The sequence below is a fragment of the Rissa tridactyla genome, chromosome 6 (genome assembly GCF_028500815.1).
Source record: "Rissa tridactyla isolate bRisTri1 chromosome 6, bRisTri1.patW.cur.20221130, whole genome shotgun sequence".
Lineage (NCBI taxonomy): Eukaryota > Metazoa > Chordata > Aves > Charadriiformes > Laridae > Rissa > Rissa tridactyla.
The window spans coordinates 55930064-55942743 of record NC_071471.1 but is presented as its reverse complement, the minus strand read 5'-3'; the positions used below and the strand labels follow the sequence as shown (position 1 = coordinate 55942743).

At 40.8% G+C, this 12680-nt stretch overlaps 1 protein-coding gene across 2 annotated transcripts; it reads left to right on the top strand.

Moving 5' to 3' along the window:
• The first annotated feature begins 118 nt into the window (after nucleotides 1-118).
• Nucleotides 119-10628, top strand: CCNJ (cyclin J). 2 transcript variants are annotated; one of them, XM_054207195.1, is made up of 6 exons: nucleotides 119-249; nucleotides 570-664; nucleotides 2519-2729; nucleotides 5167-5466; nucleotides 5558-5717; nucleotides 7411-10628. In XM_054207195.1, the coding sequence occupies exons 2-6, from the start codon at nucleotides 596-598 to the stop codon at nucleotides 7820-7822; spliced, it is 1152 nt and encodes a 383-aa protein (XP_054063170.1). In that variant the 5' UTR covers nucleotides 119-249; nucleotides 570-595; the 3' UTR covers nucleotides 7823-10628. The 2 variants fall into 2 exon arrangements, with proteins under 2 accessions (XP_054063170.1, XP_054063169.1); XM_054207194.1 differs by having other exon boundaries at nucleotides 127-664.
• Nucleotides 10629-12680: the final 2052 nt, after the last annotated feature.

Genomic DNA, 12680 nt, shown 5'->3' with positions numbered 1-12680 from the left:
ACCGTGAGCGCTGCGCCCTGATTGGCGCCCGGCGGGCGGGCCGTGCTGTAAGGCGGCTGGCGATTGGCGGGTGGGCGGCCGCGTGCAGGCGCGGCCTGGCTTTGTACACACGCCGGCCCGCTCGGCCCTTTAACAATGGGCGAGGCGGGCGGCGCCGCGTGATGGCGGGGGAGCCCTCGGGACGCCGCGCCGCGCTCAGGTGCCCCGGGCCAGGCCCTGCCGCGGCCGTCAGCCGTGCCGCTGCGTAGGGTGAGTGGCGGCTTCGGCAGGGGTAAGGTGCCCGCCGGCCTTTTGTCGGGGCGCGATCGCCCTTTGCTTAGGGCCGCAGCCGCCGGCTCCTCCGCGCCCCCCCTCGCCCGGCCGTGCCCCGCGGCGGGAGGGGGCGGCTTAACGAGGCTCAGTTGTGCCCCGCATGGCGGCCAGCTGGGCTGGGGGGCCAGGGGGGCCCTGCGGCGCAGGCGGCAGCTGATCGCGTTTAACCGGGGGCGAGCGAGGAAGGGGCGAGGGCGGTGCGTCCCGTCCTGTCCCGCCCGCGCTGAGCGAGCGCCGCTTCCTCCCCCTCTGCCCAGGCCCCGGCTGCCGCGCCGCCCCGCCGATGGAGCTGGAGGCGCAGTGGTGGACAGGACAACTGGCTGCCGACATCCACCAAGCGCTTCGCTACAAGGTAGCCCGGTGCGGAGGTGGTTGGGGGGCGGCGGGGAGCCCGGAGGGGTGGTGGGGTGGCGGGGGGGAGGCCGCTGCCTGTCCCGCACCGCGGGGGAAGCGGAGGGCTGGCGGCTCCCGGCGCCTTTGTGAGGGCTCCGACAATCGGAGCGGGCCCTCCCGAGGCTTGAAGCGGGGTGGGGGCTCGGCCCGGCGGGGTTTTGGAGGAGTTTGGGTGTTCTAAACCTCGATAAGCACGGTGTCGTCCCCTCAGTTTAACGCTCAGAGTGTTTGTCCTCAGTCTTGACAGTTTATCTGACTGACCAGGCTGTTCGCTCTCTGAGCTTTAGAAAGGCAAAGGGGTCACGAGTGCGCTTGGTTCTTTTCTCTGGGTGCGTAAGTGGGTCTGAGTTTAAACTCTGAAGAAAGTATTGTGATGCTACTGTAACAAAAAAAAAAACAAACCCCAACCAAACAAGCACTAGGTGCAGTAAGAATAGCAGAAGGTTTAGGCAATACTGCTTTGAAGTCACTTCGACGGACTCAAAGTTGCTCTTTTTGGGCTACTTTCATAATAAAGCACTTCTTATGCCCAGAGCTAAAAATCGGTTTACAGGGACTGAACCTACTAAAATTGTGCTTTTCTGCCTGATAGTACTTGACAAGTGGATTATCTTTCTTGAAGGTGTGACTGCTAGAGCAACTTTTTGTTTGTTTTTTTTTCGGGGGGGTGGGGGAACGACAGACACATAAGAGAAGGACAGGATAATTTATTTGCTACCAAAGTTACTATTACTAAAACTAAGTTAGTGCTGTGAAAAGTGAATTCTAAAGCCTGGGGCGGGATTGCTTGTTTGTTTGGGTTTTTTTTCACTTCAATAGCATGTTTCAGAACTTTGAACTGACCTTACAACTTTGAAAATTTTGGGCGACTCTGTTCCAATTTGATGTCATCGGACTGTCCCACTGGAAATCTAATTGTGCTCAAAATCTTACTGATGCTAAGTAGGCTGCACAATGTAACTCATAAATTTATTCAGGATAACAGAAGATAGTACTGCTGTTCTGTTGTATACAGGAGGAGATAGTAGCTACTAGGTGGGAGGCTGGGGAATAATCTTTCAACCAGTCCAAATTTTGTATTCAAAATAGATCATGCCACAGATTTTTCTCGTCTGTGGTGTTGGTGGGGCTTTTGTGTTGTGGGGTCCCCCCCGAATCTGAGACCGTGTGAGGTTTGTGTATGCTTAACTAAATGCCTGAGAGCGCACTGTAATCAGTGTCAGTGCAACATCAACCAGATCAGATTAAGTCAGGGTTTAGAGAGATGTATGCAGCAAATGTTGACACACGCACACCCTGTTCCTCTTCCTAACGTTGCTACCTTCAGCTGGCTGTTAGTGCCCTTCTTCTGGAGGCACCTGCAGGAGATCTGGCAGCACTGGAACATGCAAACAGTTCAGTACAAAGTCTGATTGCCCAGGTTGAGTTGTAGCAGGAGGGGGTTGAGTTAAGCTATTGGACTTTGCATTGAAGCAGCTGAGGAGCACTCGCATACCCTTGCTGTTTCCCTGCTGGGAGGTACAGCCTTTGCAATAGAGGTAATATAACAGAAATGGTGAAAGCTGAAGTCACGCTAGCTGATCGCCCAATTGAAGGATGTTAAATTTCAAATTATTTCTTAGTTCTTCTCTAATACAACAAATAGATTTTGTTCTGTGAAAACATGGGATCAGAAAACAATGGGATCAGAGGGAAGAGGGGAGAAATCCTTTGAAAATTCCATGATAAATTTGAGAATATCAGCTATATTAACCTGATAACAATTCAAACTAAATGATGATTTTAATGAAATTACATGCTGCTGTCCATCTAGGAGCTGAAGCTGCCCTCCTACAAAGGCCAATCTCCCCAGTTACATCTGAGAAGATACTTTGCAGATCTGATTGCCATTGTGAGCAATCGGTTCAGACTCTGTCCTGCTGCACGACATCTAGCTGTATATCTGTTGGACCTCTTCATGGATCGTTATGACATATCTATACAGCAGCTGCATGTGGTTGCTCTTTCCTGTTTACTTTTAGCAAGTAAGTATGTAGCACCAAACTTAACTAGAGCAATATAGGTTCTACTGCCAAATACAAGGCGTGTCTTGATGGGATATAGCACATGGGGGAAACAAAGTGGTTATAAAAGACAGGCAGATTACTGTTTATCAGTTTGGCCCAATTCGTAGAGCCTTTCTTTAGATTCATGTTTTGACTTCTGTTGGCACCTGATGAAACTGAGGGAAGGAAAAACAAACTGCGATTAAAAACTAATGTTTATGTTTGGAAACAAATTAGTCACAGGTGAACTTTCAGAGCTCTATTGTAAGAATAGAAAGACTGTCTTTCTGAGGACATCTCAAAATAGGTAGATTCAGTGCTGGAAATGAGAAATTTGCATACCTGTGATAAAGAAATAAATTAAATAAACCATCTGTAGACTGCACTGCACCCTGCTGATGGTGCTGTGTGGTTCTGGAATACTTCAGACTTCATAAATTGCAGTGTACTTTTTAAGCAAGCTAAGGCTAATATAAATCCTGTATTGTCACATACAAAATGTAATACTGGTGAAATACATTGGTGAATGCACAGTACTCTGAAGGCAGAATTAATTACAAACACTCATTATGAACAGTGTTGCATATGACCTTGGCTAGATTCTTGTGGTGTGTATCCATCTCTCGACACTTGTGGACCCCTTTTAGATGTCCCCAAAGAAATATGGCTGTAATTTGCCTGCTGGCACTTGTTCCTGAACCAATAGATTCAGAGAAACAGGTCCTGGCAGCAGAACTAACAGTTAGTTCAGTTTCTGCTGATCTGTTTCTCTGAATCTATTTTAATTTTCTCAGATAAGATATATCGCATTGTAGCTCTAGGACTTCACTAGAAAACCAGAGTGCTGAGGTGTTGGCTGTTTTTGGTATACAGCTTCCTTTCATTGCATCCCCTGTCTCCACCGATACAGCTCTTCAGCAGAACAGTTAAACAAGAAAAGGGCTATTTCAGATTCTTCCAGGGGTAAACTTTGACTGGATGCCACCAGCCAGCAATCTTCTTTTGGCAAAGGGTGAGGTGCTGAGTGTAAAAAGCTTGCCTCCAAACCGGTGTAATCCATTTAGGAAAATGGATTGGCTTTGAACTAATGCCAGATTTTCAAAGGAAATTCATGTTCTGAAGAGAACTTTTTTTATTCTCTTTTTTTTTTTTTTTTAAAATCGCCTCTGCCATCTTACATGACAAGCTGCAAGTAGAGCTCTGAAAGCCTGTAGTACTCACTCTTCTAAGAAGCAGTGTATGAATTGGTTCAGAAAGTGCAAACCAGAATGCTATTTTAAACTTTCACCCTGTGTGGCTTAAACAAGCAGTTTAATCAGCAGTGCGGTAAGTTGGACAAATCGCACTGTGATATATCGGATAAGATTATAGAAGTAATAAGAGAAATTATTATGTGACTCTTGAAGCTTTTATTTCAGTAATTACTAGAGTATGGGAAGCAAAAACTAATAGACTGGGACTGGTGTTGGATTAAGTCCTGTATAAGTACCTCCACTACTGGAAAAAAAGCAAATGTTTAGTCCTGCAAAACACTCTAAAAATGTGCATTTACAACATACCATGTAGTACTGAATAGAGAGTGTAAGATGGAAAGAATTTGCAATGAAATTGAAATAGCAGAACCATATGGCAAACTGTAGGGAAATGTGACACTTGTTTCTCTTATTAATGGATTTTCTACCTACACAATTTTGCTTCAGGCTAGAAACATACAGGCCTGACAAGTTAAAGTCCAAGGAAAGCTGAAGCTACTAGCAGTGTTGAAAGTTGAAACAATATATATGGCAGCGTGAGTTTTCCCATGCACATGGCTGAAATCCACTTGTTTGAACTGCTGAAGCAGCTTACCAGCTATCGAATCTAAAAGTGTACCTACCATAACGGGCATTAAAAGCAACCGCAATGGCTAGATTCTAGCTATACTCATTAGAGTTTTAGAAACAAAAAAGCGTGTGTGGGGGCGTGAGGGTGATCAAAGCCAAATGCTGTGGTGTTGTGTATGCCAAGTCATATCACACTGGTATTTCATTGATGATGGGGACACATTATACAATACTTTGGTGACAAAAACTTGTGTATGCAATGCCAGTGATGTCCTAATACGGCATACTTCTGTTCTTGGCAACTGGCTTCTGTGTGCCAGGGCGGGAAAACCAACAGGAAACGTGGCACTGCACAATATCCTACATGGTGTTTGACATTATCTGATGAAATTTAGCCCTTTATAGTACATACCCCTTTCTGTCTCTGATGACATCTTCCATTTGAGCTTTGCATCTGTAGGAAAGTCTCAAGCTTGTTTTTGACATAGTAGAATTGAAATATTACCAATGCAGACATTAGATACAATCTGTTTTATAGTTCACTCGTGCTGAACCTTTTTTCCCCCCCCCCTCCTCTTTCTGTTCACCTGAAGGTAAATTTGAAGAAAAGGAAGACAGTGTTCCCAAACTTGAACAGCTGAACAGCTTGGGTTGTATGACTAACATGAATTTGGTACTAACAAAACAGAATTTGCTTCATATGGAGTTGTTGTTGCTAGAAACATTTCAGTGGAATTTGTGCCTCCCAACTGCTGCTCATTTCATCGACTATTATCTTTCTATTGCTGTCCATGAGACTGATCTTCATGATGGCTGGCCAATGGTTTGCTTAGAGAAGACTAAGTTATATATGGCAAAATATGCTGATTACTTTCTGGAAGTATCACTGCAAGGTGAGTTACGTATTTGAGGTAATGACTCCTTTGTTGCCTTGACAGACAATGTGCAATTTAAATGAGTCTTTTTCTTATTCCTTCTTTCTAGATCATGCATTTTTAAGTTACGCCCCTTCTTTAGTTGCTACTGCATGTGTAGCTTCTTCAAGGATTATCTTGCGTCTCTCACCAACGTGGCCTACTCGACTGCATCATCTTACCGCATACTCCTGGGATTTCCTAGTGCCATGTATAGAGCGACTATTAATGTAAGTTAACAACAGCAGCTTTTTTTAAGCCCATTTCCACATCTGTTGGTATACTTAATTGCTGTTAGCACTGAAAGTTAATTTCTTTCTGAATTTCAGTTTTTCTATTCTAAAAATACTGAGATATTAGGTAATATTGTTAGGTAATAACTGTTTTGTTCTTTCCAAAAAAGAAAACCTTATCACATCTAACCTCTTTCCTGTTCTTTCAACAAACAAACCTCAGCCTTGCATTTCCACTGAACATCATCTGGTATGCTTTAAGAATCTGTTAAATAGCTTGTTCCCAATCTCTAGTATGCTGCAAGAGCAAAGAGAGATAGACTACCAAAGGTATAGGAGCTCCTACTTACTTTGAAGATGCTATGCCTTTGGAAGTTCAAGGAATGCTCCAGCAGATTGTGGATCAAACATGCAAACTGTTTGAGTTGCCAACTTTGCGGGGAGTAAATGATCAGGAGGTTGTATCTATTTTTGCTGTATCCACTTTTGCACTACTGTAGAGAGATACAGCTGACATAAGATAAAAATGCCAACGAATGCCAAGTGAACCTTACTGGGAAGGGATGTTACACAATCAGTTCTTTTACTCTAAACCTTAAGATCAAAACCTATGCCCACCATAAGTGCTTTCCTCCTACAGAAGTTTGCTCTTGCCCAGATCTAAACACAGTTGTGCTCCATAGAAGCACAGGAGCAGCTGTACTGGGAAGAATCACATCTTCCCTGTAAGTGTGACATTATCACCCCTGATGGCCTCTTTTGGCTTCACTAATGTGTGTAATGAAAGGAGTAGTACCTAAAGCATGCAAGTGCAGTTGCAGAAGTGTTTTCAATATTGCTCTGGAACACTTTCAGGGCGAGGTGAAGCCTTTCAGTCATCTTTGCAGCACACTGTAAAAAGTTAGCAAGTTAGCAATATTTCAGGAAAACCTGGTGAGGGGTTGAACTCCATCTGTCTTCAAGAGATCTGCCCTGCATAGGCAGTACCAAAAAAACTTAGATGATTTGAGGCCTGATTGAAGTGTATAGGTAGCACCTGCTTAACCTCACCATAAGAGAATGAGTATGTCTAAATACATTTCAGACAGGTGTAAATCAAAGGGAATTCCGGTGAGCCAAATTGTTTAACTTAAGTACTGGGTGGGCTAGAAAAAAAGGAGAGAGGAAGGAGAAAAAATTTGCGTTTCTACTCCCCAGAACAGGATCCAATATCAATATACATATGATCTTTAAGTACTGTAACGTAGGTCTTTAAGAAACACTCTGATATCATGTCTTTAAAACCCCTATACTCTGTTAGCTAATTTAAATGAGGTAGAAGCAGCAAGTAAGTTTTAATTTTGAGTTCTGGTAAGCTGGCACTTTATTGCAGTACACTAGCAGACTTCATTGCACTCGTAATTTTAGATACTGCTGTATTATTTGTTTGTACTTGGCTTTTATCTGCATTTTGTATTGCTATGCAATGAAGTGAAATGTTGAAAAAAAACCTGTAGCCTAAAGAAACATTTTAAAACCTGAAATTATTTTAAAGGGTAGGCTAAAATTATTTTATCTTTCTTTTTTTGAAAGCTTTGGAAGCTTTCAGATAATTGCACTGTTTTTTAGGGTGCTCTTAAAAGTTAACACAGAAAGCTTCAATTATTTTAATATCTATTTTTATGTATTCTGTCTTCTCAATTTCTTCTAGCGCGCATGATAATGATGTGAAGGAAGCAAACAAGCAAAAAGGACAACATGCTCAGTCTGCCCAACATACTGTATTTCAGACCCCAGCTCCAAGTCCCCAGCAGGCTAACGCTCAACAGCACGTATCACAGTATCTCCCAGCTCATCAATCTTCATTACAGTATCACCATCAGACATCACAGCAGCAAAACTGTCAACAGATACTATCATCTAATCATTCAGCATCTTACCCACTTCAGACTTGCCCTGCTGCCTTACAGTCTAGTGTTCAGGCTCGAGGCCATGTACAGACTGGTGCTGCAATGTCACTAGCTGTTCCGCTAGAAGTGAAGCCATGCATAAGTGTCTCCTACAACCGGAGTTACCAAGTGAATGGACGATATTCCTGTATTACTCCCTGCTTTGAGAGGTGATAAGTACAAAATGATTTTGTGCTTGTTTGTTTGGGGTGGGGAGTTGTGTTGAGGGGAATTGGTTTTTTTTCTTTTTTTGTTAAACCTCAAATAAGTTTGAGGGCAACAAATTGAATAAAAAAAGCGTCTTTCCAGAAAAAAGCAACTGGATTGGCAACAAGTACCATAGCTTAAATACAGACTGCAAAAAACAAGCATGCAGAACACCCTCTAAAAAGAATGTGTTTACATGGGGGTAATAAGTTCTCACTCTGGCACTCAGAATACTCTGTGCTTCTAACACACATCTTTGAAATACTAGTCAAAAGAAAAATAGCTGTGGACTAACTACAGACTTACCTTTTAATGAAGGAGATATGCAGTATTATTTTGAAGACATTTATGTAATACCAGCATACAGTATTAACACTTACTTTAAATTTACTGAAACTTTAATGCATTGAATGCCAGACTTCTCCAGATACATGGGGACCACAGAAAGAAACAAATCTCTGGCTAACTCTGTACTCTTGCCCCTTTGTCAGCACTTGTGTTGGATATTTGCTTTAGGCTAAGGCATTTGAGTTAACTGGTATTTTGGTTAGTTTTTAAGTTTTATACCTCACAGAATAGACGCTATGTTTTTTGCTTCTTTTCTCCTCCCTATCCTTTTTATGTTTAAAGTAACTCTTCCATACTAACTCAGGGAATTTTCTACTCATTACTCTGTGCTGCTGGTTTGTACACTTAATTGGGTATAACTTGAGGGAGAAAGGTAGAGAAGGAAGAGACTATAGCAAGTGGAGTGGCTTTTCTTCAGGGCATCTATATGCAGAGTACCAAAGGGACGTGTTAGTGTTCACAGAATGCAGATGTGAACTACTGCCCAGCAGCGTGATATTGAGTAATTGAAGAAAAGAGAAAGTTTCAGCTGAACTCGTACTGTACCAGGACTACTACAGTGGCCATGATTCCTCTGTGTACACACACACACATACACGTGTATTATTAACCAACAGAAAGCATCCTCCAGGTGTACTGACAGTATCACTTGTACAAAAAAAAGTACAGTTAAATGCTTAGAGAAATCCAGTTCTGTCAGGCTTATAGTGGAGGGAAATTCTCAGGTAATAGTGGGGAAACTTTTTCTTCTACTATTTGGGAGTTCTAGAAGAAAATGCAGAGATTTACTCTTCTAAATGGGTGGATCAAAAATATATTGCAGAGTGAACTGCTTTATCACAATTAAGGTGCTAATTACATAACTTTATGGAATTACACTGTCTCCTGTGGAGTGGATAGTCTGAGGGTAGAAAGCTTCACTCATCCAACTCTTGGATGAAAACGGTGGTAGAGATTTTTTTTTTTTTTTTTTTTTTTTTTTAAATACAAGAAGATACTTGACTTTCTCCTGTGCTAGAACATGGGAGGAAAAGGTATGGATGTCAGGATTCTTACTACTTTTAAATATCTTTATAGTATGTGGGCTTAAGGCTTTTTTGTTTGCTTTATTTGTTCATTTACCACCACCTTCTTCTCTGTCATAGTGACAGCACTTAAAATTGTGTACCATCTCATAACACCGAAGTATTGTGAATCTTACAGAGACTGTTTTGAAAGCAGGGGCAGTTAAGATGCACTATCAATATTAAGATGAAGGGTTTATCACAGGAGAAGGGGACCTTACCATAATGTTCAGAATGGAGGGGAGGATAGCTGTGTTCATTCTTTCTGGGTCTGAATGATACCATGCTACAAAAACCTATTTATTTTTGAGGAGAAGAAATCCTGTTTTCTCTTGTTTTAGTGGGTTGTTTTTTGGGTTTGTTGGTTGGGGTTTTTTTGGCATAAATCCCAACTTTTGTTGTGGGCTTTTGTAGCATATATGTGCAAGTCAAGAGGGGGATAGGAGGGTGAATGAAAGAGATGACCCTCTCTGCTTTATTCTAGAGGATCACCTTTGAAATAGGCATAGTGTGGTCAATCCTTAATTAAAGTGCAAGATGGTTTGGTTTTGTTTTTTTCTCTCCTCTCTTCATCCGTTAATGAATATTTCCCCATGTCTGAGAGTAGTGTTAAGTAGAGACTTTGCACCTCATAAGATGCCATGCTTTTTGTTCAGCATTGTTACCCATTTAAGAGGGAAACGGACTTCTTTCTGACTGTTTCATTTTGTTGCAATGCTATGTCCAAGTCCTCAGTGCGCTAACTACCTCTGATGCTATGAATGTACAGTCTTGTAATAGACCATGACTTGAAATAACAGCAGATGCCTGTAGCAATTTTTTTCTGTAAAATCTTTAAATCAGCTAACTTGTCATCTTTATTTGTGACACGGCAGTATAGGCTCTTCTTTTCGGGGGTATTAGTAAATTTATCCCATAGGCATTTGATATATAAAAATTTAACTAATACTTAACACTGGAATTAAAATGGGCGGGGGGCTTATTCAGTTAGTTAATACTGCAAATTTACATTTAATGGGGTATTTCTTATTTGACTATTTTAAGACATTAGGTCAACTGTAAAAAGATCCACTACATGGTGTTTGTTTTTAATTTATTACTTAGTCTGAGTTTTTTCTGACACTACAGCTGCATAATGACTACAGAGAAAATGTACACTGAACAGTTTCAATATATTATTTAAAAGGGCTTTACCAGTGTACATTAAAACTACACTGTTCTTACTATTAGAACCAAAATGTGTTTTTTATGGCATAAATAAGAATGGTGCTCCTAAATGCAAAATGTCCAAAACAATGGAATCTTTGTGAGTGCTATGCATTCAACTTATTTTTAAAAATAAAACTAGTTTTGAGTAAGGATGCTCCAGTGTGTGTTATGCTTTTGTGTGGGTGGGGGTTTTTTAAAATATGTAAACTGACCCTAATCTGTCTTGCATCCTCCCTGTGTATGGGCTAAAGATGTAAGGACTTTCTTCTTTCTCCCCACCCTTTCTGTGACACTATAATAACCTTCAGGAACACTCTGACTTCACAATAAAAAGAAAAAAAAAACAGGAAGGAAATCATGCAGGAAGGGGCTTTAAAACTAATTGCACCCACAGCATATGCTAAACATTGTACACTTCAACACTGTGTCTAGTGCACAGCTGTAACAAAGACATCAAGAACAAAAGAACTGGAGTAGTTCAAGAGCAGGGGGGTGAATTCATTTGGTTTGGGGTTTTTTTGGTGGTGGTGTTTTTCTAAAAAGCAGTGATACTGGCAATCTCATACTTGTAATACTAGAAATCACTTAGAAGATGTATGAATAGTCTTTTGTTAAGAGCTACAAGTGCTTAGGTTATTTACAGTGGTTGTGAAGGCTCAATCATGCTCAAGGCAGCATAAAATCATGCGATGCATCCTAGCAGAAATATTTTTGGATGCTTACAATTTCTGATAACTGCTCCCTACTAAAGGAAATTCTAGTTCCTCCTAATAATGTGCACATTTCACATCTGTAACAAAGTTACATGATTATGGCTAGAGCTACAAAAATTAAGTAGACTGCATAGAATTTAATTCCTCTAAAGTTAGAAAATTAAATTGTGAGGTCTGTGTTGCTTGCACCCCTCCATTTAGGAATAAGTTCTGATTGTGCAAACCCTTCTACTGGGCCCAGAGCCAGAGCAAGCTCTACTCTGTCCCACTAAGGAACAAGGCCAATGCTCCAGTGTGATGGTGGTGTGCGTATTACATGGATGCTTTGATCTGGAAAGTTTTGTCTTCGCCTGTAGCAGCAAAAGTCAAGGCTGTCTAGATTGTCTCTTTGAAATCTCAAATTTTTATATTTTTTTACTGTAATTACAAAATAGGAACTACCCATGACCTTTATGGGCCTCTAACAACTACAAGGACTACCAGCTACTTTTCACTTCAATATTTCAGCAGCAGTCTCAACTTCAAATTTTAAATTGCAAGTCTGAGGCTTTTTGTGTTTGTACATAAAAAGAAAAGCTTTATCTCTGCTTCCCATGACCCACTTCATTATCTACATTAAATATGAGGATGTTTATATTCTTCCAGCACTGCAAATTTAGCTTAAAAGATGAAATTTACAGTTTAATTTTTTAGTGACTGGCATATCACCAGAAATAAAGATTTTTTGCAACTGTAATACTGCTGTTAAGAATATATAAGCCAGAAAGTAATGTAGCATCCTCCTTTAAAAATCTATTAGCTCTACTTTCTGAATGTTCACAGGAACAAAAATCTGTTGAGTAGATAAGGCCTTATCTGACTGAACACAAGTGCCCAGTTAGTCTTATTTTATTACAAGGTTGTCAACAGTGATTTTTTAAAACACCAAGTGAAGCAGCAATAACAAAATATACAGTTATTTTTAGTCCCCATTACAATGATACTCCAGAAGTTACAGTACAAGCACATACATTTTTGAAGTTTACACATTTTGCTTTTTCCCTGTAATTAAATGTTATGTAGTAAGTGTCTATAACTTTAATAAGCAAGACACATGTTTTGACAAAGGAAAGCATTTGCTACTAAACATTAAAAAAAAAAAAACAACCCACAACTTAACCCAATAATTAAACAGTAACGATATAGAAAGTAGCTCCAGGTTTTAAAAATTTGCAGTGCAACCAAAGATAGTCTGCTGCCAGTCCTACCAAGAGAAGATGGGAGATTTAAGAAAGATTTACAGGCATTAGAACTACAAACATGAGATTAGTATATTATGTTCATATTCATCAGTGAAAGTTAGTTAAATTGTTATCACACCTATTAGCTGATGTATGCATTCTAAAACTGTTTGGAAATACCACTTGCTTTTCTTTGAACATTGGAATTCACTCTCCTGAAACAGCAAGATAAAAGAACATTTTCATAGAGCAACGCATTCAAGCTCTCTTA

Excerpts from the sequence above, each read along its gene's own strand:
- CCNJ (XM_054207195.1), top strand. The coding sequence starts at position 596 with ATGGAGCTGGAGGCGCAGTGGTGGACAGGACAACTGGCTGCCGACATC. Across the intron at positions 665-2,518 it reads ACCAAGCGCTTCGCTACAAG|GAGCTGAAGCTGCCCTCCTA; the intron begins GTAGCCCGGTGC and ends CTGTCCATCTAG. Across the intron at positions 2,730-5,166 it reads TTCCTGTTTACTTTTAGCAA|GTAAATTTGAAGAAAAGGAA; the intron begins GTAAGTATGTAG and ends GTTCACCTGAAG.